General features: G+C 55.7%; 1 protein-coding gene across 1 annotated transcript in view; it reads right to left on the reverse strand.

Annotated features, from left to right (window-relative positions):
• Positions 1-22656, reverse strand: part of MAPKAPK2 (MAPK activated protein kinase 2) — a 28607-nt gene extending 5951 nt beyond the window's left edge. Inside the window, 3 exon segments of the mRNA XM_069876166.1 lie at positions 99-238; positions 22401-22583; positions 22585-22656. Of these exon segments, the coding sequence (XP_069732267.1) occupies positions 99-238; positions 22401-22583; positions 22585-22641 (380 nt within the window). The 5' untranslated portion in view covers positions 22642-22656.
• Between the last annotated feature and the right edge of the window lie 503 nt (positions 22657-23159).

Below are 23159 nucleotides of genomic sequence, written 5' to 3' on the forward strand. Positions count from 1 at the left end.
GTGCAGGAAGGTGCTCACTCTCCTTCTGGCATCACCCCATCACCCTGTGGATGCTCCTGTGGGAGAGCCCACCCTAAGCCACCTGGCCGGGGACTCACCACTCCATGACGATGAGCAGACACTTCCTCCCCTGGTAGAGGTTCTCATAGACGTCCATGATGCGGACGATGTGCGCGCACTGCGACGCCCTCCAGTGCAGCTCCACTTCCCTCCGAGCCTTCGGGCAGTCCTGCAGCATCTACAAGAGAAGCGAGACCCCGTCAGCCCTGAGCCCCCAAGGAGAGCCGCGCTGGGACACCCCCTAGAGAAGATGCAGGGGCGAAGGCCAAGTGTGGGTGCTCTCTGCAGGCAGCCTCGAGCCGAGCTCCAGCTCTGTGCAATGCCTCCATCCCCATCTAGTGGGAAGACCGCGAAGAAGAGCCGCCTGCCCTCATAACCTTCTTGTCCCCTCTCCATTCCAAGGCTGGTAAAAGCTGAACCCATCTGCCTCCTCCTCCCTGCCCTCTGAGATGCCTCCCGGGTGCCCAGCCAGTCTGTGCCACCAGCCAGCAAGGATCCCAAATGCACCCCTGGGTGCCACCAAGCACCCTTGTCTCCCTTTCCAGCTCTGCCACCCATCACCTCCCATCCATCACCTCCCATCCATCCCAGCAACTGGCAGGACCCTCCTGCTCCATGCTCTTCCACACAGACCAAATAAAATCAGCCTCACGGTGGCTTCAAAGGCCACCAGCACCCAGCCACGCGTGCCTGGAGAGGGGACAAAGCAAACAGCCAGATGTTGCCTCAACAGCAGCTTTTCTCTCAAGCAGCAGCAGCTCTCAAGCGAGGCCCTTGCCCTTTCCAGAGACAACTCGCTGTTCCCAGGTGCAGAAAGGATTTGCTCGTCTGCCACAGACTATTAATTACCACGTTCGTCAGGATAAACAACCAGCCTTAATTACTATACTCCTAAATATAGAGCAACAAACGTATCTATCTTGAGCATAGTTTGTTTTCCTTCCTCTCTCCGGCAGCTATCAAGGCTGGGCTCAGCAAAACACCCCAGAGCAGCTCTGCACCTCAGCGAGGCAGCGAGAAGGGCTGTGTGGAAAGGAGGTGCTCCACCTCATCTCAATCCCCCCTCTTCCAGCTGAAAACCATTCCTCCTCATCCTATCCCTGCCCTCCCTGATCCAGAGCCCCTCCCCAGCTTTTCCGGAGCCCCTTTCAGCTCTGGAAGCTGCTCTAAGGTCTCCCCAGAGCCTTGTCTTCTTCTCCAGGCTGAACAACCTCAAATTTGCATCCCTGCCTGCAACGGCGTGTGCCCTTTGGCACATGGAAAGGGACACAGAGGATGCTTCAGTCACCCACCCCTAACCCCAATACTTGGGGTTTGGTCACACCTCTCCCACCTCCTTGGCTCTCCTGCTTCCCAATGCAGAGAAAACCGATGCTGGTGGACAGGGAGTGGGGTGGCTACTGGCGTTGAACCATCTGGAAGCTCAGTGAGGATCAAAGTGACCACCTTGCCCTTTGCAGAACCCTTCAGCATCATTCGCACAGACAGCCTTGGGGGGAAAGGAAGACAAGGGCAGCCCCTCCTTGCTCCTTTCCTGCTTAATTAAGCCTAAAAACCAGATCTGCTGAAGCCAAAGCCCTAAGCAAGCACAGCACCAGCCCCTCCAGCAGCCGCGCCGGCAGGGAAGGGGCTGGAGAAAAGCTTGGCTATTTGCAGCCTGGTGTGGGGAGCCAGGAAGTTATGGAGAAAGAAACAATTTATAATTACATGCTGGGAAAATTGAACAGCAGGAAGCAGACAGTTAACATCATTCTGCACAAGACCAACAGGAGACGCACAGAAATACACATCCAATTTTGAGAGGTCACTCGGAGCGCTTTTAAAAGGAGCTTAATTGTATTTCTAATGAACTAGCAGGCAGCAGCCTCTATTACCTGTACCAGCACAGCCCCGGTGGTTGCTTTTGTGTCCAGGCACATGCAGACAAGAACCATCAGCTGCCCCCGCAAGCTCCGAACACTCCAGCTGCAACTCTCCGCTCCCCTGCCAGCAGCGGGATGGAGGGGCCGCTCGCCCGGCCAAATTAAACCTCATTAAGAGAATGATTTGGTCTATTTAGGGAACGCTCGCGGTGGCAGGTGACAGCGGCGCGATGGGGAGCTGAAGGGCAGAGGCGACGAGGCTGCGTGGGGATTGGCCATTACCCCTGCGGGGGATGCAGGAGTCGTGAATCGTTGCAGCTGGAAAAGATCATCAGCCCAGCCCCACCGTGCCTACTAAACCGTGTCCCAAAGCACCACGGCCACATGGTTTTTGGACCCCTCCAGGGATGGAGACTCCCCCGCTGCCCTGAGCGGCCTCTGCCAGGGCTTGACAGCCCTTTCAGTGAAGAAATTTTTCTTAATATCCCATTTAAACCTACTCTGTGCAACTTCAGACCATTCCCTCTCATCCTATCACTTGTCAGTTGGGAGAAGAGACCAGCACCTCCATCACCACAACCTCCTTTCTGGGAGAAGCAGAGTGTGATGAGGTCTCCCCTCAGCCTCCTCTTCACCAGGCTGAACAACTCAGGGTCCCTCAGCCTCCTCCAGAACCCCTGTTCTCCAGCCCCTTCCTGGCTCCGTTCCCTTCTCCAGACACACTCCAGCCCTCAAGGAATTTCTTTTAGTGAGGGGTCCAAAAGTGAACCCAGGATGCAAGGTGCAGCCTCACCAGTGCCAAGCACAGGGACTGATTCCTTTACCTGCTCCTGCTGGCCACCCCATGGCTGATCCAAGCCAGGATGCTGGTGGCCTTCTTGGCTGCCTGGGCCACTGCTGGCTCACATTCAGCTGCTATCGACCAGCACCTCCAGGTACTTTTCCCTCACGCAGCTTTCCAGCCGCTCTTCCCCAAGCCTGGAGCTACACGGGGTTGTTGTGACTCAAGTGCAGGACACTTGGCCTTCTCGAACTTCATACAACTGGCCTTGGCTCATGGATTCAGCATGTCCCAATCCCTCTGCAGAGCCTTCCTGTCCTGACTTCTCCCCAGGATTTCATCTCAATTCCTCTCTTGCAGCTGAAAACCGTAACCCCTCATCCTATCCCTGCCCTCCCTGATCAAAAGCCCTTCCCCAGCTTTCCTGGAGCCCCTTTCAGTACTGGAAGCTGCTCTAACGTCTCCCTGGAGCTTCTCCTTCTCTTCTCCAAGGTGAACAACCCCAACTCCCTCAGCCTGTCCTCGTAGGGATGATGCTCTAGCCCATGGCTGCTCTCATTTTAGCTTTTTCATCTCCAATTACCCTTCCAAGGAAGGGCTGGCTCCTTGGAGAGTTTGGCTCCTTGGAGATCAAACTCTTCATTGTTTCAGACGGGAAGCATCGCGCTACCGGCTCGCCCTCGCCGAGCTCCAGCACTGGGGCAGCAGCTGAGCCCGGCAGCCCGGGCTCCGCAGTAACCGGATCCCCAGGTTACACAAGCGTCCCCGGGACAGGGGGCAAGGGCAGCGCCGCGGAGGGGGCTCAGCCACCGCCTCTGAGCAAAACCAGCTTCCCCACACACAGAGTAGCCACAGGCGTTCCCCTCTATGGCATTTTGGTGCTTTAAGTGTTAGCTCTGCAGCCAGCACAGGTCTCCAAACCTCCTTTCCTCATCAGAGAGCATCTCCACATCCAGACATCCCTTCGACACCACAAGGACCAGGGGACAACCTGAAGAGCTGAGCCACCCCAGAGCCCAGCATCATCCCATTTCTGCTTCCCACCGCAGCACCTACCAACATGGAAAGGAGGGAGAGCAGGGAAAGGGCCACTCCACCCTCCTCATAATTAGGGAGGGAATTCAGCTTTTCAGCTCCCCTCGCAGCAGCCTGATGCCTCAGAGACTTCGGCAGATGGCGTTTGCTGCCATCCTGTGCCTTGGCCCAGCCCAGCTCCCCCAGGAGCCATTCCATGCTGCGAGAGAAATTAGTTAAGTGCAAAGCTAAACACATTCATTAGCTTCACTAAAACCATCAAGCTAAGGGCTCCAAAACCAGCCCCGCAGCAGCCAGTGCAGCCTCTGCCCCTACTCCTGCTCCCCATGCCTGGGAACCCCTAGCAGCAAAGGCCCCTCTGGGGCTCCAACAGTAGCTCTGGGCTTTTCTTCACCTTTGAAAGACAAACCCTGGAAGCAGCTCCTGAAAAGAAAAGGACTCATGGGGGTGTCTGCAGCAAATACCCTGTTTGCTGTCACCCAGCAAACGCGACCCCAGGCACTGACTCTGCAAACCGAGGGGGCTCCAGCCAGCCCTGCCGCTTCCCCGCGGGCATCGAAAACGAGGGTCAGCTCGACTGGAAGAGCTCGGCAGCATGTCAAGCTGAATTTCCCCCCCAAATCACTTCACGCCAAGTGCTGCAAAGATGGGTGGGTGCGGGGAAGGAAGGAAGATGCCAGAGCAAACAAGGGGGCTGGAACCGCTCACGTTCCCTCGCCCGCGCGTGTCCTCGGGCACCACTGATTCAGTCCTGCCGCCTCCTCCTGGGATGATGGGCATGAATCACGGCGGGTTCCTGCAGGAAGCTGCCTCCTCCCCTGGTGCGGCAGGAGGTCCCAAAGGACACGGTCCCGCTGCTATCGCTGTAGGTGCCACCACAGCCTCACACAGGGCAGCCCCTCAGCGAGGCACGGGAACACGCTGTGCTTCCTCAGCTTGGCAAAACAGCCCAGTCCGAGAGCAAAACTCACCTTCCACAGGCCATTTCCATGAAAACTAAAGGTGAAGCACATCATAAAGCACCGAGCTGTTCATTTTTGAGGGCTGTCCCTCTTTGCTCTGTCTCCACGCTCCCCCCAGGCGCTCCAGCTGCTCTTGCAGGCAGGGTATTTTTATTTCCATGTGTATTTTGATCGCACCCGATTCACTGGTTCCCAGCAGAGCAGCACACCCTGCGTGCCTTGCCTACGTGACAACCATGCCTGGGGTGACCTCCTGCAACAGGACCCGCAGGAGCGTGTCCATGCCCCACGCCACCCACAGGAGCAACCCTCAGCTCCACGGGGGTTAAAACAAACTGTTCTTAAGCTGCAATAAAAATAAACCTAAAGTCAAGAAAGGAAGACAGTCACCCTCCCAAGTTGCCAGCAGGGGAGCAGAGCAGAGGTCCCCCTGCCCATACGGGCTTCAGGTTCCCCTGACTGGGCTTGCACAGAGTAAGGAGCGTTTCTTCCTAATAAAGGGTTTCTCTGCAAAGGATTTAACTCTTCTAATCTTTCCACGCAAACTGGTTGCCAACTGGTGTCAGCTGCTTAACACATTTGTAGATGCTGGGATGCTCTGCACATGCTGTTCCCACCTCGCAGCACCCGGAAGGCAAATCCCCAGCGCTGCCGGTCCCCAGCGCCCACCCAACACGGCACAGCGGTGGGGGACCTGGATGAAGCTGATCATCTCCTGCGTGCCTTTTCTTGGTCTTTAATGCCAGTACAGAAAGCCCACAGGTAATGGTCCCACAGTCCCAAAGCTGCTCCAGCCTCTGCTGGAGACGGTTCAGAGGGAGCAAGCAGCAGAAGGGCACGGAAGCAGCAAAGCTTCTTTCCTCTTTTTCTGTTTATGAGCTACAGAGGAAAAATAAAATCATGAGTCCCAAAGCCTGCAAGAGGAATTGTGTTACCAAACATGGGGAAATTTGCGGTTTAATCACGATGCAGCAAGGACAAAACGTGCAGCTGGAACCTCCCCATCATCAGAGTGGTCTGGTTGGAAGGGATCTTAAAGCCCATCCAGTTCCAACCCCTGCCATGAGTAGGATCAGGGTGCTCCAAGCCCCATCCAAACCGGCCTTGAACACCTTGAGGGATGGGGCACAGAGCTTTAAGCTCCAACAGACCAGGCAAAAGCCTCACTCTAACATTTGTTTTACCCAGGGCAAGCCAGAGAGGAGAAATGCTGTCCAGAGGAGAAGCCACGCATGAGTCCCACAGCATCCTAATTGCAGCGTGCCCCAGCCTGCCACACCAGAGTGACTATTTCGAAGGGTAGCTGCTGCACCCTGATGGAGAGGAGCTCATCAGAGCCTCACAGTTTGCAAGGCAGGAGGATGGTTCCAGCCACCAGCCTTCTGGAGGGATGCTGGCTGGTGCCACCAGCACTCAGGTGCTGAGGCTTCAGAACTGGACAGATGGGATCATAGAATCATTAAGGGTGGGAAAGACCAACTGCCAGCCCAACACCATCATGCTGACTAAACCATGTCCCCAGGTGCCATGACCACACGGGTTTTGAACCCCTTCAGGGATATGGACTCCCCCAGTGCCCTGGGCAGCCTCTGCCAGGGCTTCATCACTCTGTCAGTCAAGAAACTTTTCCTAATATCCCATCTAAACCTCCCCTCAGTGCAACTTGTGATCATTTCCTATCCTATCCCTTGTTACCTGGGAGAAGAGCCCAGCACCCACCTCTCCACAACCTCCTTTCCAGGAGCAGAAGAGCGATGAGGTCTCCCCTCAGCCAGCTCCATGTGTTAGTGGCTTCATCCCCCGCAGGCAGTGAACAAAAGGTCATTCTCCGCATTCACTTGCCTCAAGGAAGATGGAGAGGCCGGATAAAGCATCCCAACAGGAGAGAATGATTCAGATTAGACAGAGCTGCAAACGGGGAGCAAGCCTGGAGATGCAATTCAGGCCGAGCAAACACGAACTGACACACAGGCTCCAAGTGACACACAGGCTCGAGCTGCTCGGCCACATTCTCCGAGTGTGATTTAATGGAGCGCTCGGAGGAAGACCCGAAGTCATCACCGGGCCAGCTTTCCCACCACATGGCCAGAGCCAAGCAATAACCCAGGCACGAAGATGCTGAGTGCACGAGGGGCGAGTGAAAACGCCACCAGGAGCAGCCGACGCGCTCACAGATGCAGGTGTCGGAGCGAGCAGCCTCGTCCCTGCACCTGCGGGTGATTTTGCAACGAGGCGGAGGATGGAAACAGGGCAAGGGAAGAGGCAGCTCTTGCGCGGTGCTTTCACAAGGAGACCTGCCGGACCGGGACGCGCTCGCCCACAACGTTTGCACAACGCTCGGTGCCCGCGTGCTGCCAGCTCCTGTGCCCTTTGGGGGGACCAAGTTCAGGACCCCCCTGCCCCACAGCCCCTCCTTCTGTAGGGCTCTGCTGAGCATTTCCTCACCCACGACAGATGCAGCAGCTATTCAGCCTTTTCAGGCTGCAACAAAAGCCTCTCCAGGCACACAAAGCAAAGAGCAGAAGAGAGGCCTGGGCTTAAATCAGAGCCACCTGCCAGGGGCTTGTGCCCCCCGCGCAGTCAGGGTGCTGCCCCCCAAAACCAGCTCCAGCAGCAAAACCATCCTCAGCAAACTGATTTTAAGGAGATGAAGCTCCAGAGCTGGTACCCAGGAGCCCTGGATGGCAAGGGAAAGGCCACTCCTTGGGGACAGCGGGGGACGAGGGCACAGGGCAGGAAGGCAGAAGGTGGGAGGGGGCTGCAAAACTCCTGGGAGAAGTCAAAGCAGGTAAACGGCAGCGAGGCAGCAGCACAAAGCATCCCCGCTGACTCACAACAGCAGCAGGAGCCTGGAAATGGTGTTTAATGAAGAGAAATAAACACTTTCAGCTTCATTTATCCGAGAAAAACAAAATTAGAGGCCCATTCAGTCCCAGGTTCTTGTTTTGATATCATCCTCCTCTCCTGCACAGCAGAAGAGGCCCTGGTGACTCAGCTGATGCTCCAGAAAACACCCAGGAGGGTGTTAGGAACCATGATCAGCCCCAGCATTAGTGATGGTTAGCAAGGTCCTCGTGGCCTGCCATGCAGGGAGACATCCCAGAAGGTCCCAGGGAGCAGACCTGGCTGGAGCAATGGAGCCACCACCTTGGCCAGGACCTCCCAGTGAATCCAATGGGGAGGAAGGAGAACAAGAAGCCACAGGAGGGGCAGTTATCTTCACGTGAGACACGGCTGGGGCCAGCAGATCTGCTCCACACACAAGTCCTTTCCTGCTGCCTCGCTGCAAAGCTGGGGAGCGGGGTCAGCTCCTCCTCCCGAGCCCCCCAAGCCCCATCCCTCGCCTGATTTCCTATCAGAGCTGCCGAGCTCGTGACGGAATAGAGCACATATCGGCTTTTATGATAGGAAGTGGTTGATAGTCGAAGGCGCGATTAATTCATAAGTAAACACTATGGTAAACCATTAACTCAGCCCTGACCTGTGTCCTTTGCACTTCCCTCCTGCAGGCACAGCTTGAAAAAAACCCTTATCACCCAGCACCCTCACTCCCCAGCACAGAGCCTCCCGCAGCAGCTCTCTGCACCACAGCCGGGGGCTTTCCCTCGCACGTCAGACAGACACATCAGCTCAGCCCTCACCACCCACCCCACAAACTCACCAGGCACCCAAAGCATCTTCTCAGGTCCCTTTCTCCACCATCCCCACAGCAATCCTGAAGTCAACCCTGGCTGACCCTGCCACTACCTCCAAGCCCAGGGATGATCGCCCACACCTACATCTCCAAATTCTTAACTTTTAAGCTGCAAATGATTTCTGGGAGAGGCTCGGACCATCCAGACCCACGCCTGCAAGCAGAGGAGCCACGAAGCCCTGCCAGAAGCCCCACAAACATCCACCGCTTCCCGGCATTCCGGCCTCACACGCTGCCCAAAAATGAAGCTTCCAAGGGCTGAGCTCCTGGGCAGGACCCGTCATGGGACAGACTAGTGGCCACCACCCTCTTCCAGCCCAACTATCCTGCCTGCTGGCTTTCAACAGCCATCTTAGAGCAATGTAAAGAAATACATGCTAAAATGCGTATCTTTAAAGAAGAAGAAGAAGGAGAAAGACCAAAACACAAAGCTACATCGAGGCCAACCGCTCCTGAAGCCCCATCCACTCCCAGCGCTGAAGCGCTGTGGCATTGGGACACATTTCCTCCACCAGTGCCAAGCCTGGGGAGGGTTTTATTTACAAGTCCTCAAAGCTTGGTGACGACAGCCCGGTTTGCATCACTCTGTCCTTTCCTCGGCTGTTTGTTTAGTGGAGTTTCACCCTCATCGTGGGCTTTGTCACCACCAGAGCACAGCAAACATCTCCCCACAGCGAGGTCGGAGGCCGTGGTGCCCCACGCGTGCCAGGTGACACGGGGCAGGACACGGAGGCAGCAGCTCAGCCTTCGCCAGGGCTGCAGAGAGGAGCATCCCCTTGGCATCTGGGATTCAGGACATGAAACCTTGGAGGTTCCCGAGCCGTGCCAGGCTAAGGGGATCGTGCTGCTTGCACCCACAGGGCAAACCTGCACCAGACGTGATGGCCCAAGCAGTCTGGAGGCTGCCAGGACCTCAGGGCTGGGACCACAGCTCTTTCCTGTGCAAGATAAACAGCTCCCGCGCTGGGTGGCCGCTGCTTTTGTTGCCAGTGGGGTTTGGTTTGTGCAGGGGGAAGGCCAGGACAGGAGCGACACAGGGATTTTGTAACATGCCTTTGTCTGCACGGGTGCTCGGCAAGGCAGGGGCCCCACAGCCACCAGCCACCCTCCTCCCAGCAGCGCTCCATCCACCTCTCACGCTGTAAAATGGATATAAAACCTCCAGTGCAGCCAGCTCCGATGCAGCTGGATGCACAAACCCACCTCCAGGGATGCACGGGGTGGATGGTGCGCTGGCACACGTGGGGCAGGGAGTGGGGCTGCTGCAGTTGACCCACAGCGAGGTGGGCAATGAGAAGGGATGCTAACAACAAAATCAAGGGGAAAGAGGAGGATTGCACCCCACTGGGTGATTTAAGAACTGTTCAGCATCACCCTCTAACCCAAACTCCTCCAGGCAGAGCTGCTGACCGCTTGCTGCACCCGCCCCTGCCTCAGCGAGGCTGTCCTGGCACCATAAGCTGCTCTCCTCCTCCTCCCATCCCCATCACCTAACAGGACATGCAGAAGAGCTGGTGGGACCACCTACTTGTGATGGACAGACCCGGGCTAGGAGCCAAACAAAACTCCAGACTTGGGACCCAACACCATCTATGGTCACACGCTCCCCTTTTCCCACCACGGCTGTTGGTGTTTTAGGCGAAATCCTCGACTTTGGAGCAATGTAATGGGAAGCCAAGAGCCTCTTGCCACCCTACAAGCCCAGGGAGCTCAGACCCTTGGGGGTTCTTCCTCCACCAGCCCCCCTTCCCTCCACACCAGCCATCCTGAGACTCCTTCAGCTGGGAGGAAAACACAGTTGTGTTTCTATTTAAAAAGCCCTTCTTTGCATCCTGCTGGCACTTCATTAAAGCTTTCAGGACACGGTGGTTATTATTAGCTCCCTCCAGGCTTGCGGCAGCCCCGCGAGCCTCCGCGGCTCCTGTTGGCAGCAGGAGGTCTGGTGAAGCCCAGCTGGAGCCCAGACCACCAGCATCCCGCACGGCATCGTAACCTCAAATACCTCAGCCAACAACCACGCAAAACTCATCATGAAGTGTCTGGGTGCAGACACCTCCAAAAACACCATCAGAAGAGCAACCTTCACCCCCGTGGTGTTACTGAGAAGGCAATGCCACTCTCTGAAGGCTGCTCCCACGAATCATGGATTCATATGCTTGGAAGAGACCTCAAAGCTCACCCAGTTCCACCCCCTGCGTGGGCAGGGACACCTCCCACTGGATCAGGGGCTCCAAGCCCCATCCAACCTGGCCTCGATCCCCTCCAGGGATGGGGCAGCCACCACTGCTCTGGGAAACCAGTAAAAGAGATCCTGCCCAAGAGAAAACAGCACAGAGTAAGGAGCAAATAGCAGAGGTTTTATGCATGTGCATCTTTTCAATCCACAGCAAACCACACAAGCGTTCACTGATCCTCTCACAGATGCCCAGTACCCCACAGACACCAGGCACCTTGATTTCTTAACAAATACAACAGACAGCAAGCGCTTTGGACACGTTTTGCTCATTAGATTAGACTGGAAAGGAGAGAAGAGGATAAAAGCAGGGACATTTAAACAAAACCCTCTATTTCCACAGCTACTTGAGTCCCCTTCCCTGGAGGGGTTCAAGGGACAGACGGAGGAGGTGCTGAGGGACATGGTTTAGTGTTTGATGGGAATGATTGGACTCAATCAGCCTTCAAAAAGAACCCTCACCTAATAGAGAGCCCTACAGATCCCAGCTCACCCTCCCAGGAGCAGAGGCAGCCCGGGGTGGGCAGGGGGGAGCTGCTCTCTCCAGGCTGGCCAGGGGCTCCCAGGTCCTGCTTTGTATCGATTTAAGCTTTTTCAATCCCAGTTATTCAGGAAAACGGCTTAGGGCTTGAGGGAGCCGCAGAGAGGACAGGGCAGCCTTTGTGTGGCTTGCTCGCTCGCCCAGCAGCCCCCAGGCTTCCCCGAGCAGCCCCCGCCACAGACTGGAGAGCACTGGTAAGCAGCGACGCGAACATTGCCAGGGTGGATGGGGCTTGGAGCCCCTGATCCAGTGGGAGGCGTCCCTGCCCGTGGCAGGGGTGGAACTGGATGGGCTTTGAGGTCCCTTCTGACCCAAACCACTCTATGATTCATTGCTGGTTAGGAGTTAAGTCACTAAAACCCCTCAGACATCACCACAACACCCCAGACGAACCCTCCTTTCAGTGAGCCCTCCTTTCCAGTGACGCTTGCCTGGTTGTTTCACTGTAGTCTCTGGGGAGAAAGAAACGTAAAAAGGATGTTGGGTAAAAGCCAGAGGTGCCTGACCCCCCAGGCAGAGAAATCCTGACCGCGAGAGCCTGGCAAAACTGAGTTAACCAGCTACACTGAGAGCTGCCAGAAAGCTCTCCTTGCTCTTGTTAGCTGGACCTCATGGGATGAGAGCCCTCCCTGCCCTGCAGATGCTTAAGGTACAGCCCAGAAATAGGAATATCAGCCAGAGGCTCTGCATATTGAGGCACACGGGGAATGACATTGTCTCCCATGAGCTCCTCCAGACTGCGGCAGAGGGTGTGAGCCACAGAGCTGCTCCAGAGCCCCCAGGCAGCAGCTCCTCACGCTGCAGCCACCCGGGAAAGACCAGAGCTGCTGCTCAGCAGCGTGCAAAGACCATATTTCGATCCGTTCATAAACTCCTCAGCATCTTACTCACCCAGGCTTCATCAGCCTAGCACCTGCATCTCTAACACTGTGCACCCGAGGCTGGGCTGGTCGCCTCCTCCAGTCGCAAGGAGATGGGGAACCAGAGCACCAGGACAATTCCAAAATCCCCAGGACCTGGAGTGCTTCCCAGCTGAATCCCACCACCCCCAGAGCATCTCGCATCCTGGCAGGGACCTGCTCATTCCCAATGCCTTTTCCTAACAACAGGAGACACTGGGAGATTCTTCCCCAAAGCAGAATAAGCAGGGCAGGAGGGGAGACAGGAAGGGAGGCATCGGCCATCCTGCTCCAACATGAACACACGGACCCTCACATTGGGAACAGGGTCATTCCTTGCAGGGAAAAGCACTGAGAACAAAAGCAAAGGCTTCAGCAAGCGTCTGCCGAGCTCCTAGGCCAGCAAGGGGGATGATGTCCATCCCAGCATCCGGGAAGCTGCTGGCCGAGGGCTGCAGTGCACCCAGGCTCCCAAAATAGCCTCGGCTCTCCATTGGCACTGGTCTGCTCATGGCCTGGGAGACACTCGCCTGAAAATACTGGATTCGCAGCTCCAGTGACTTCCAGGACACAAAATGAGTTTAAACTTCCCGGCAAGCCCACCCTTCCCAGCACGGCAGCAGAGCCACTTATGCAAGACCGCTGGGGTTTTCCTCACAGCTGGCCCAGCGCAACGGGCAGCAAGGTTGCAAAATGGTTGAAGAGGAAGAGAGAGTCACACCAGAGCCTGGAGGGAAGCGGGCTGGCAGGAGGAGGCCAGTAGAGGCAACCTCAAAGCCCACCCAGTCCCACCCCCTGCCATGGGCAGGGACACCTCCCACTGGATCAGGGGCTCCAAGCCCCATCCAACCTGGCCCTGAACCCCTCCAGGGATGGGGCAGCCACCACTGCTCTGGGCAACCTGGGCCAGGGCCTCCCCACCCTCACAGCAAAACATTTCTTCCTAGGATCTCATCTCAATCTCCCCTCTTCCATCTGAAAACCATTAAAGCCCTCTTCACCAGCCTGGTAAGCCTGTGACAGAAGATGTTCCTCCCCTTCTCCGTCAAATGAACCCGATCAGCCCCCACTAAACCAGGTTTCTCAAAGCGAGTCCAAGATACAGCATGTTAAAATTGGTCTTAAACACTGAGCTGGTAGATGCAATAAGGCTGTCATTACTACTGAAAATGAAAACATATCCCAGCTCCCCCTTTCCATTTATTTATTTATTTAAAGTAGGCTGAGGATCGCACGCACAGCTTCTGGTTTGGCTGGATCCAATTTCATCTGCTTCCCCCCCCTTAGCCCAGCTGAGATACCCGGGATGCCATTCCCATTTCTGAGCAGCCCCGCTCGGACCCAGCTCCCTCCCTCCCGCACCTACGGGCGCGAGAAGCGATGAGCTGTAGCTACTGGAATTGCAGGCTGACGGGATGGAGGCGATGCCAGATTTCCACAGCAGCCCCAGCTTGTGTTCCAGCCGCATGTCCCTGAAAATACACATTTGGCAGGAGGTTCGAGGCACCTTGAGAGGCTGCCCCAGCTCGGTGCCGTGTACCGGGGCCAGAGGATGCTGGGAGGACAGGGAGAGCAGCTGCTCTGTTTCTCAATGCTCAGTAGAAGATGCTCCCATCCCTATCTGCCCCATAGAAACCCAGGAGGTGCTGCAGCCCTTGGAATAGAGGCAGTGCAGAGTCCCAACCTGCTGTGACGCAGATTTATCCTGTCCACTCACAACAACGTCCCCAAGTCCAATTTACCCCCCTCTTCTGGACATTGAACTCAAAAGGGTCATCCAGAGGACCTGGCTGCAACCAGGGCACACAAAGCCAGGCATTAAAATTAATTCTGATGATGGAAGAAGCCAGTCCATCCCACCGCCGATCCCAAAGCTACGTCCCAAACCAGGTAACGATAACTAACAAGAGCAGAGCTGCAAAGTCCCAGCCTGGCTGGGCGCCCCAGGAACATTCAGATCTGGGCTTGCGTTTTGAACTTTATCTCTAGTTTAGGCTAGAGCTCACTGAACAGCCAGGCACATGATCACACGCAGCCTTTGACGCCAGCAGCTTAAATAATCTCATTACATATGACGGCAAACGCTGTGCCAGCTGCAAAGTGCTTGAGCCAAGGTGCTCACCTGCCCTCTCCGCTGGGAGAGCACACGTTGTCACAGCAGTGCAGGATGCCAATGCAGCTCCCTCATTCATAGGAAGACACTGTAGTCCTCTCCAACAGTATCAGACCAAAGACAAAGCCACAGTGGAGCTCCACGTGCTCCCAGCAGTGCTCAGAGAGGAGCCACGCTGGTACCCCATCCTGTATCCCCCTCCTGAGAGCACGTACCACCCCAGCATCCTCCAAGTGACACTTCTGCAGTTCGCAGCATAGAACTATGGAATGGTTTGAGTTGAAAACGACCTCAAAGCCCACCCAGTCCCACCCCCTACCATGGGCAGGGACACCTCCCACTGGATCAGGGGCTCCAAGCCCCATCCAACCTGGCCTTGAACCCCTCCAGGGATGGGGCAGCCACCCCTGCTCTGGGCAACCTGGGCCAGGGCCTCCCCACCCTCACAGCAAAACATTTCTTCCCCAGATCTCACCTCAATCTCCCCTCTTTCAGCTGAAAACCATTCTCTGTCATCCTATCCCCATGCTCCCTGATCCAGAGCCCCTCCCAAGCTTTCCTGGAGCCCCTTTCCATGCTAGAACTTCTCTAAGGTCCTCCCCAAGCCTTCTCTTCTCCAGTAAAGCTCGTGTTACGGGTCCTCTCAGGTCAGGGGGATCTATCAGCACTCACTCACTAGTCCCTTCCCGAGGCCATGAAGGGAACAGCGATTTAATGCAACCATTAAACCTGCTGGCCTCTTTTAATCCCTACCTCAAATTGGTAAAATCTTAAAAGGCTGAAATCTTTGAAATGACTCAGCCACGAGGTACAAAGAAACAACAGCTTAAAAGGCTGCTAAGGCTCTCTGCATTCAGACTTGCTCTTGCATGCCCTGCTCTAACCCCTGTGCGCTGCTCCCCATCCATCTTCGTAGGGGAATCGGCAGCAGACAGCCCTCTCCAAAACGAGCTGCCAGGCACTGGTCACGCACACAGTCCTCGTGCCAGCCAGAGCTGAAAGAAACAGCTATTTTAGCATCCTGCAGCCAAGAAAGATGAGGGGCATCCACAGAGGGGATGGGGGCTGATGGCAGTGGATACTGGAAGTTTCATTACCAGAAAAGACAGTGATGCTCAACTGAAACACTGACTCAACACAACTGCCCAGGCTCAAAACAGGCGTCTCGGAGAACAACCAGGTAAAGCTGTGTTTCTGTGCCAGCCTTTGGTGGTAGGAACGCTCTGGTCCTCATGGATCCACCTCCCCAGACCTTCACTCCCACAAAATAATTCTACAAGCTCAGCTAGGTCATCGAATCACAGAATGGTTTGGGTTAGAAGGGATCTCAAAGCCTATCTAGATCTATGCCACGGGCAGGGGCATCTCCCACTGCATCAGGGGCTCCAAGCCCCATCCAACCTGGCCTTGAACCCCTCCAGGGATGGGGCAGCCACCACTGCTCTGGGCAACCTGGGCCAGGGGCTTCCTACCCTCACAGGAAAACATTTCTGCCCAAGATCTCGTCTCAATCTCCCCTCTTTCGGCTCAAAACCATTCCCCTTGTCCTATCTCTGCCCTCCCTGATCAGGAGCTCCTCCTGAGCTTTCCTGGACCTCCTTTCGGGTCTGAAGCCCCCTCCAGCTTCTGCCTGCTCCCCTGCCCATGAAGGGGAGAGGAGCTGAGCACGGGGCAGACCTGGGGCATCTGGAGAAGGAGGGTCCCACACAAGCCAGCCTGTTCCGGGCTGCGGCAGCCGCCCTCGCCCATGCAGACTGCCCCGGCGCAGCGGAGGGGAGGCAGCGCGTTATTCTTGGAAACCAGGAGGTGAGGTCATGCTGCCTGAATGCTGCAACTTGAGGCCAGACGCGCGGGGCCAGTTGTGCTTGGAGAGGAGCCCGACTCCTGCAGCGGGCGGCTGAGCAAGGGCCGGCTGCAGGTCGGGAAGCCGGTTACATTCCGAGCTAGTAGGGGAAAAAGACTTTTTCCTCTCAGTTTATCAACAGACAGTGCAAGCTCCAGCAAAGGGATGAGTTTCGAAACAGCATCACCTACTCCCTCTGCAACAAAGCCCTCAGACCACCCTGGTGTGGGGCACATGAGCCCACCAGGAAGGCTCAGGAGATGCCAAACCCAGAGTCACGCTGCTCCCTGTGCCGCAGGGACCGCAAAACGTCTGCTTCCGACCCAGCCGCTCCTCTGGATGCCTCCCACATAACCACACTACCCTGCAAACCCCACACCGCCTCTCAGGAATTCATCCCATCAGACCCCAGAGCACATCCTAGAGGTTTCTGGGAAGAGAGAAGTCACCGACTCACTCTTTCAGGCTTCCCAGGCAGGACTTTGTGGGAGTTTTCATCACCTGTGCCTACCTATTGCCATGCAAACGCACGAGGAGACCTGGCTCTCAGTCCACACAGCTTCAAATTATGATTTATACACCATTTTAAATGCTTTACAACAGGCAGCGTGTGTCTGACAAAGCTCAGAGCCTGCTCTCCTGCTCCTGGAGGCACAACCAGCATCCCCGCAGCCCAGCACCATCCTGTACATCGGGATTTCCCAACACGTGCGCTGGCAGATGGCAAAAACCTCGCCAAAGGCCAGCAGAAGCACACTGAGAATGAAGAAATAATCATTTAACCTGGCTATTTGGCCATTAAATCACACACACAGCAGCTGTATTTTTATCCTGCAGGACTAGCTGCACGGGAAGAGTATCTCCCCTATGAGGAGGGGTTCAAGGCCAGGTTGGATGGGGCTGGGAGCCCCTGATCCAGTGGGAGGTGTCCCTGCCCATGGCAGGGGTGGGACTGGATGGGCTTTGAGGTCACTTCCAACCCAAATTATTCTATGATTCCATGAGTCATCCTGGACCAAGCAGCTCAGCCCTTACACCTGGTCTTTCTGACGGGCTACAAGACCATCAGCAAATAACGACATCTCAGTTCCTCACCTCTGAAAACGCAGAAAACATCAATATTCATTTCCAAGACCTACGACTGCTCAGAACACAAAGTACTTGGAAGAGACTACAGCAAACCCCAAACTGCTTAAACAAACTCCATCCCCAAGTCAGTAGACTCCTTTGGTCAACGAGATAATAAACCTCTGCCTTGGAAAATTCCCAGTGATGTCACTACATTTTCCACAGCTTTTCAACCACGGCTTGCACAGAAGGCGAGAGCAAAAGTATTTCTGGTTCTATAAAATACAGGGTAGAGTTTAAAATTAAAAAAATCCCCCTCAGTGAGAGAGAAGAAGTACAGCAAACACACAGTGAGATGTTTTCTAGGAGCATGACGCCAGGATCTTCATCTCCTCCCTCAATAAGGGGTTATTTTCCCAGATGGATTTTCTGGAGGACAAAGTATTTGATCTGAAATGAAGCTGTAAGAAGCTACAGGAAATAGGAGGCATTATCGCTCTGATAAATGACCGTGTAAACCAAAGCCATGATGGCAGAGAGAGCACAAGGCCACCAGCTACACAAACACACTCATCCACAGAGCTGCTCAGTTATTTCTTCTTAGGAAGAAATGTTTTCTGTGAGCGTGGGGAGACCCTGGAACAGGTTGCCCAGAGCAGTGGTGGCTGCCCCATCCCTGGAGGGGTTCAAGGCCAGGTTGGATGGGGCTTGGAGCCCCTGATCCAGTGGGAGGTGTCCCTGCCCATGGCAGAGTGGTGGAACTGGGTGGGCTTTAAGGACCCTTCCAACACAAATCATTCCATGATTCTATATCAGATGCCTGCCCTATTCCCACACCCGGCATCTTACAAGACTGATAACCTGCAGAAGTACTGGGCTCCTTCCTCCTCCATCAGAGGAACCATCACTCATGGACTATCTGATGAGGCCGAGAGTGAGACAGTATTTTGCAAACATGCCCCGAAGCACCAAGGATGCTCCAGAACCTCTTCAGTCTCCACAGCCCTACAAAGCTCTTCCAAGCTCACCAGCCCAGGCAAGGATTTCCTGCTTTGAAGTTAGGGCTAGGAGTGAGGTTCATTCATTTGTTTTAGAAGAAACCTGCTCCGCCAAGAGCTCCATCAAGCAACACCTTCCGCTATTACCGGTCCCTGCTCTACTGTCTGGCTTAATTCAGTGAGGAAATCACAGGTAAGATCTAGCCATCAACCCAGGATCTTGCCTCAATATTACTCTTAAAAGCGGAATTTGCAGTCGGCGAGCCAGACCTCGGTCGCAGCCCCAGAATCGCAGGCTGCGTCACTAATGCCAACAGCCTGACCACAACGACCAACGCCAAGTCAGGTCAGCTGTGACCTACATACAGCCAGCTCCACTGAAGTTACAAGCCTAATTTTGCCTCATCATAAATCACACCAAGGCACAAGGAAGAAAGGAGCAAGAAACCACCAAGACCCTGCGTTTCAGTTCCATTTATCACCTCTCCACAGACTTTATGCCTCCACCCCGCAGTAAATCAACACGCATCAAACAGGGTCAAGTCATGGGTGACAGGGACCATTGGTGGAATCCTTCCCCCTGGACAATTCAGGGATGTCACGCTCCAGCTATTGCTCGGTGTGATAAAATGAAGTAAAATTAGGGATGGGAAACTAGCAAAATAAATAATCACGGATAAAAAAAAGCAAAGGACTATCTCCTGTTTTCATCTAGGTATAGGCGACAGGAAATAAAACTGCCATCTGCTAACTCACACACAGCACTGTTTTATTTAATGATGCGTTTCTGCCATGGACCGTTGCTCTGGAAGGAGGAGAAAATCGGCTGTAACATTTGCACTGCTGCTGGAACGGTGTCTCCAAGCTCAAACTCTCCCAGAGCACAGAGAAGTTCTCATATGTAAAGTGACTCTCAGCGGAGCCCTAACCTAACTGCATCTCTCAGCTTGGGAGAAAGAGGTTTAACAACATAATAGATGCTCATGACCCAAGAGGAAGCCCAGTTTAACCAGAAGACACCGTTAATATCGAGGAGAGGCACAATGGTTTCCCTCCAGTGGAGGATTGCCTCACTATACAAGATTTTGGAATAGTAAATGTAAAGGAGCAACGTTCCAAATGGAAAGGTTTGCTGCACAACCAAAGCCGGCAGCACAGAGAGACTTCAGCTGTGGCTTCTGGCGATGGGCCACCAGGATTCTTTTAAGCATCATCTGAAACATGACAAAGCGATGCGATCACTTCTGCAGATCCTGCTTTAGGTCATCTTTCCACATTGATGCAGCCTGTGAGTAATTCGGATACAAATACCTCCACGAAGGTCTCTCATGGAGATGTTATCCCAGCTGTGGAGGGGATGAAGTCAGCACGCATCGCACCTAGGGCTGTCACCCCCACCTCAGCAATTCAATCCAAATGTAATAACCCAAGAGCCCAAACGTGGAGCTCACACCCACCGGGAAATCCACATGCACACCACAGAATCATTAAGGTTGGGAAAGACCTCTAAGATCATCCAGTCCAAGATAACCAGCTTGTCCAAGAGCCTAAAATCCCAGCGTAGTAAGAGGCTGGAAGGAATCACTTCCAGTAGCAGCTGTACCACTCTTTGAAAAGCCGGAGATGCATCCAACCACTCAGCTGAACTCTTTCTGGAACGGACACGTGAAGAGGCCGAGGCAGGAGACAGAGGGAAGACAACCAACGCTCTTCCAGAACAGAGATTCAGCACTGAACATAACTCACCCTCCACAGACGCTCTGCACCATCCTTCTACATTCCTGTGCTCCAAGATGCTTCTAACACGGCCAAGAAACCAGCACAATGCAAGGCAGGCGACCCCGACCCCCAGCACTGCACCCTGGGGCACGCAGGGTAACAGCACCAACCCCAGGTCCCAACCGCCCTACCCACGCTGGGCAGAGAGGAACCACCAGCGTTTGGTCTCCTCTGCTGTCCTTCCCCTTTCAGGGCTGCAAAAGGGAAGTGCTGGAATCTGCACTCTAAACACTCGAGTCAACTGCAGAAGTGAGGAGGAGCTCAACTGTCAAAACAGAAGAGGATTTCGCTAATTCCCAACCCACCGAGATGACAATACATGTCATCTTGGAGTACAACTCATGAGAAACGCCTGCTTTTCTGAAGGAAAAGTTAAACTTTCATTGTTTAACTGAGTCCCCCTTCCTTAACTGAGCCAGGTGTCCCTTGCTGACCCCACCGCCCTCAGGCACAACTTGTGTCTCCAAATCATAGGACTCAATGATCTCAAAGGTCTTTTCCAGCCTAGCGATTCTACGATCCTATGATCTATAGAATCATGGAATGGTTTGGGTTCGAAGGGACTTTAAAGGTCATCCAGTTCCAACCCCTCTTCCACGGGCAGGGACACTTGTTCATTCATTCATTCATTCATTCATTCTCGTTAGGAATCCCAGATACCAACAGATGAGCAGCTCTAAAAACAGGAGAGGTGGGGGTTAGGGATCCAGGTAGGTTTTTTTCCAGCCTTCCCTGTTCTCAGGGTAACGCCGAGGGTTGGAACAGCTCATGTGTGGGCGCAAATTACATCGATGCTAGAGAACACGGCGCTCCCGCCGAGCAGACTGCCTGCACCGACGTCACCCGGCTTGGCGTGGCGTGAATCCATTCAAACTTCTCAAAGTCTCTCCAGCAGGGAGACACACTCCTCCCTTTGCTCAAAAAATCCTCTTTGGAAAACAAGGAAAGCGTCGCATCACCCACTGTGCGCTAAAATACACCTTTACAGTCACTATTTATCCACATGCCCTTCAAACAGAAGCAGGTGATGGATAAGGAGGAAAACATTAACGCCGCTAAAATGTTCCCTGCTGGACAACAGATCACACACCGCTCGGTACAACTGGAGCCAGGAGAGCAAACAGGGACACGCGGGCACTGCCTGCCCTTACACGAAGTGCTACAAGCGAGGGAGCCCCATGTTGGAGGATGCAAACCTCACGGGGTGATGCCACCAAACAGGGACACTCAGGCTTTGCCTACGAGCGGCTCCATGCAGGGAACCCCGCATTTCGGGATGCAAACAAAGCCTGCAGGGTGACACCGGCCAGACCAAGGGTTCCTCTCTGCTCTGGAACCCCTGACTGGGCTACTAAGATGTCAATTCACTTCATTTCACATCAGAAAGCTGGAAAGCAACACCTGGGTGCTCTTAAGGAGTGGAAAAAAACCACATGGAAGCATGGCAGGTGGGGCAGCCAGCTCCATTGTCCTGCTCTGGTCTGGGCTGTCACTCCTGGTTTTCCCACGCCCAGGACAACCCCCCTGTCCCAGCTCACATCTTCCAACACTGTCAGGCAGCGCCTGCTGCCCACACAGCCTGGAGACAACAGTGTCCAATTGCCATGTCGCCCCCCAAGCCCCTCCTGTCCAGTCCCCATGTCACCCCCGCTCATCCTTGCCCAGTGTCGGGTCCCCAAGTGCCCCCAAATGCCTCCCCATCAACCCCCCTGTCTCATCCCTATGTGTCCCCTATACCTGCCTGCCTGGTCCCCATATCTGCCCCCCCACATCCCATCCCTGTGTCCCCCACATCCCTGCCTGCCTGGTCCCCAAGTGTCCCCCTCCATCCTCCCCCCATCCCATCCCCGTGCCCCCCCACATCCCTGCCTAGTGTCTGGTCCCCAAGTGTCCCCCTCCATCCTCCCCCATCCCATCCCCGTGTCCCCCCCAACCCTGCCTGCCTGGTCCCCAAGTGTCCCCCTCCATCCTCCCCCCATCCCATTCCCGTCTCCCCCCCCATCCCTGCCTAGTGTCTGGTCCCCAAGTGTCCCCCTCCATCCTCTCCCATCCCATCCCCATGTCCCCCACATCCCTGCCTGCTTGGTCCCCAAGTGTCCCCCTCCATCCTCCCCCCATCCCATCCCCGTGTCCCCCCCCAACCCTGCCTGCCTGGTCCCCAAGTGTCCCCCTCCATCCTCCCCCCATCCCATCCCCGTGTCCCCCCCCACATCCCTGCCTGCCTGGTCCCCAAGTGTCCCCCCACCCTTCCCCATGTTCCCCCCATCCCCGCCTGTCCTGTTGCTACCCAGTCCCCGTGTGTGTCCCCCAAATCCCTGACTGTCCCATCCCCGCGTCCCCCTCCATCCTCCCCCATCCCATCTCGGTGTCGGGTCCCCAAGTGTCCCCATGTCGTCGTCCCCCCCCCATCCCCCCCCCATCCCTACCCGGTTTCCGGTCCCCCAGTGTCCCCCCATCACCCCTCCGTCTCACCCCCCCGTGTCCCCCACCCCGGTTCCTCCTCTCTCCGTTCCGCCCCCCCCCCACAATCACCTTGAGAGCGAACTTCTCGCCGCTCTTCTTGCTGAAGATCTCCAAAACTTTCCCGTTGATGCCCAGCCCCAGCACCTGCGTGGTGACCTTGTAGTCGTCCGTGATGGCGTTTTTGCGGACCAGCAGCCCCCCCTTGCCGGGCGGGGGGGCGGCGGGCGGCGGCGGGGGGGGCAGCGGCGGGGGGAGCCCCGCGGGGGGGGGGCGGCGGCGGCGCGGGGGGGGGGGGCGCCCCGGACAACATGGCGGGGGCTGCGGGAGCGCCCGAGGGGGGGAGCCGGGGTCGGGGGAGAAGCAGCAGCAGCAGCAGCGCCGCCGCCGCCGCCCCCCGTGCGCCCCGGGCCCCGACGAGACCGAGCGCTCCGCAGCGGCGCCGGCTCCTCCTCCTCTTCCTCCTCTTCCTCCTCCTACACTCCCCCCCCGCCCCTCTTGCCTCCTCCCCCTTTGCCTCCTCCTCCGCCCCCCCTTCTCCTCCCCTTCTTCCTCCTCTTTCCTCCTCCCCCTCCTCCTCCCTCTCTCCTCCTCTTTCTCCTCCTCCTCCTCTTTTCTACCTCCCTCCTCCTCCCCTCCTTCCTCCTCCCTCTCTCTCCTTCTCTTCTTAGTCCTCCCTCCCTCCTTTTCCTCCTCCTTACCTCTTCTTCCTCTCCTCCTCTTCCTCCTCCTCCCTCCTCTTACTCTTCCTCCTCCCCCCTCCCTCTTACTCTTCCTCCTCCCCCCCCCTTACTCTTCCTCCTCCCCCCCCTTACTCTTCCTCCTCCCCTT

The sequence above is a fragment of the Phaenicophaeus curvirostris genome, chromosome 24, assembly GCF_032191515.1.
Source record: "Phaenicophaeus curvirostris isolate KB17595 chromosome 24, BPBGC_Pcur_1.0, whole genome shotgun sequence".
NCBI lineage: Eukaryota > Metazoa > Chordata > Aves > Cuculiformes > Cuculidae > Phaenicophaeus > Phaenicophaeus curvirostris.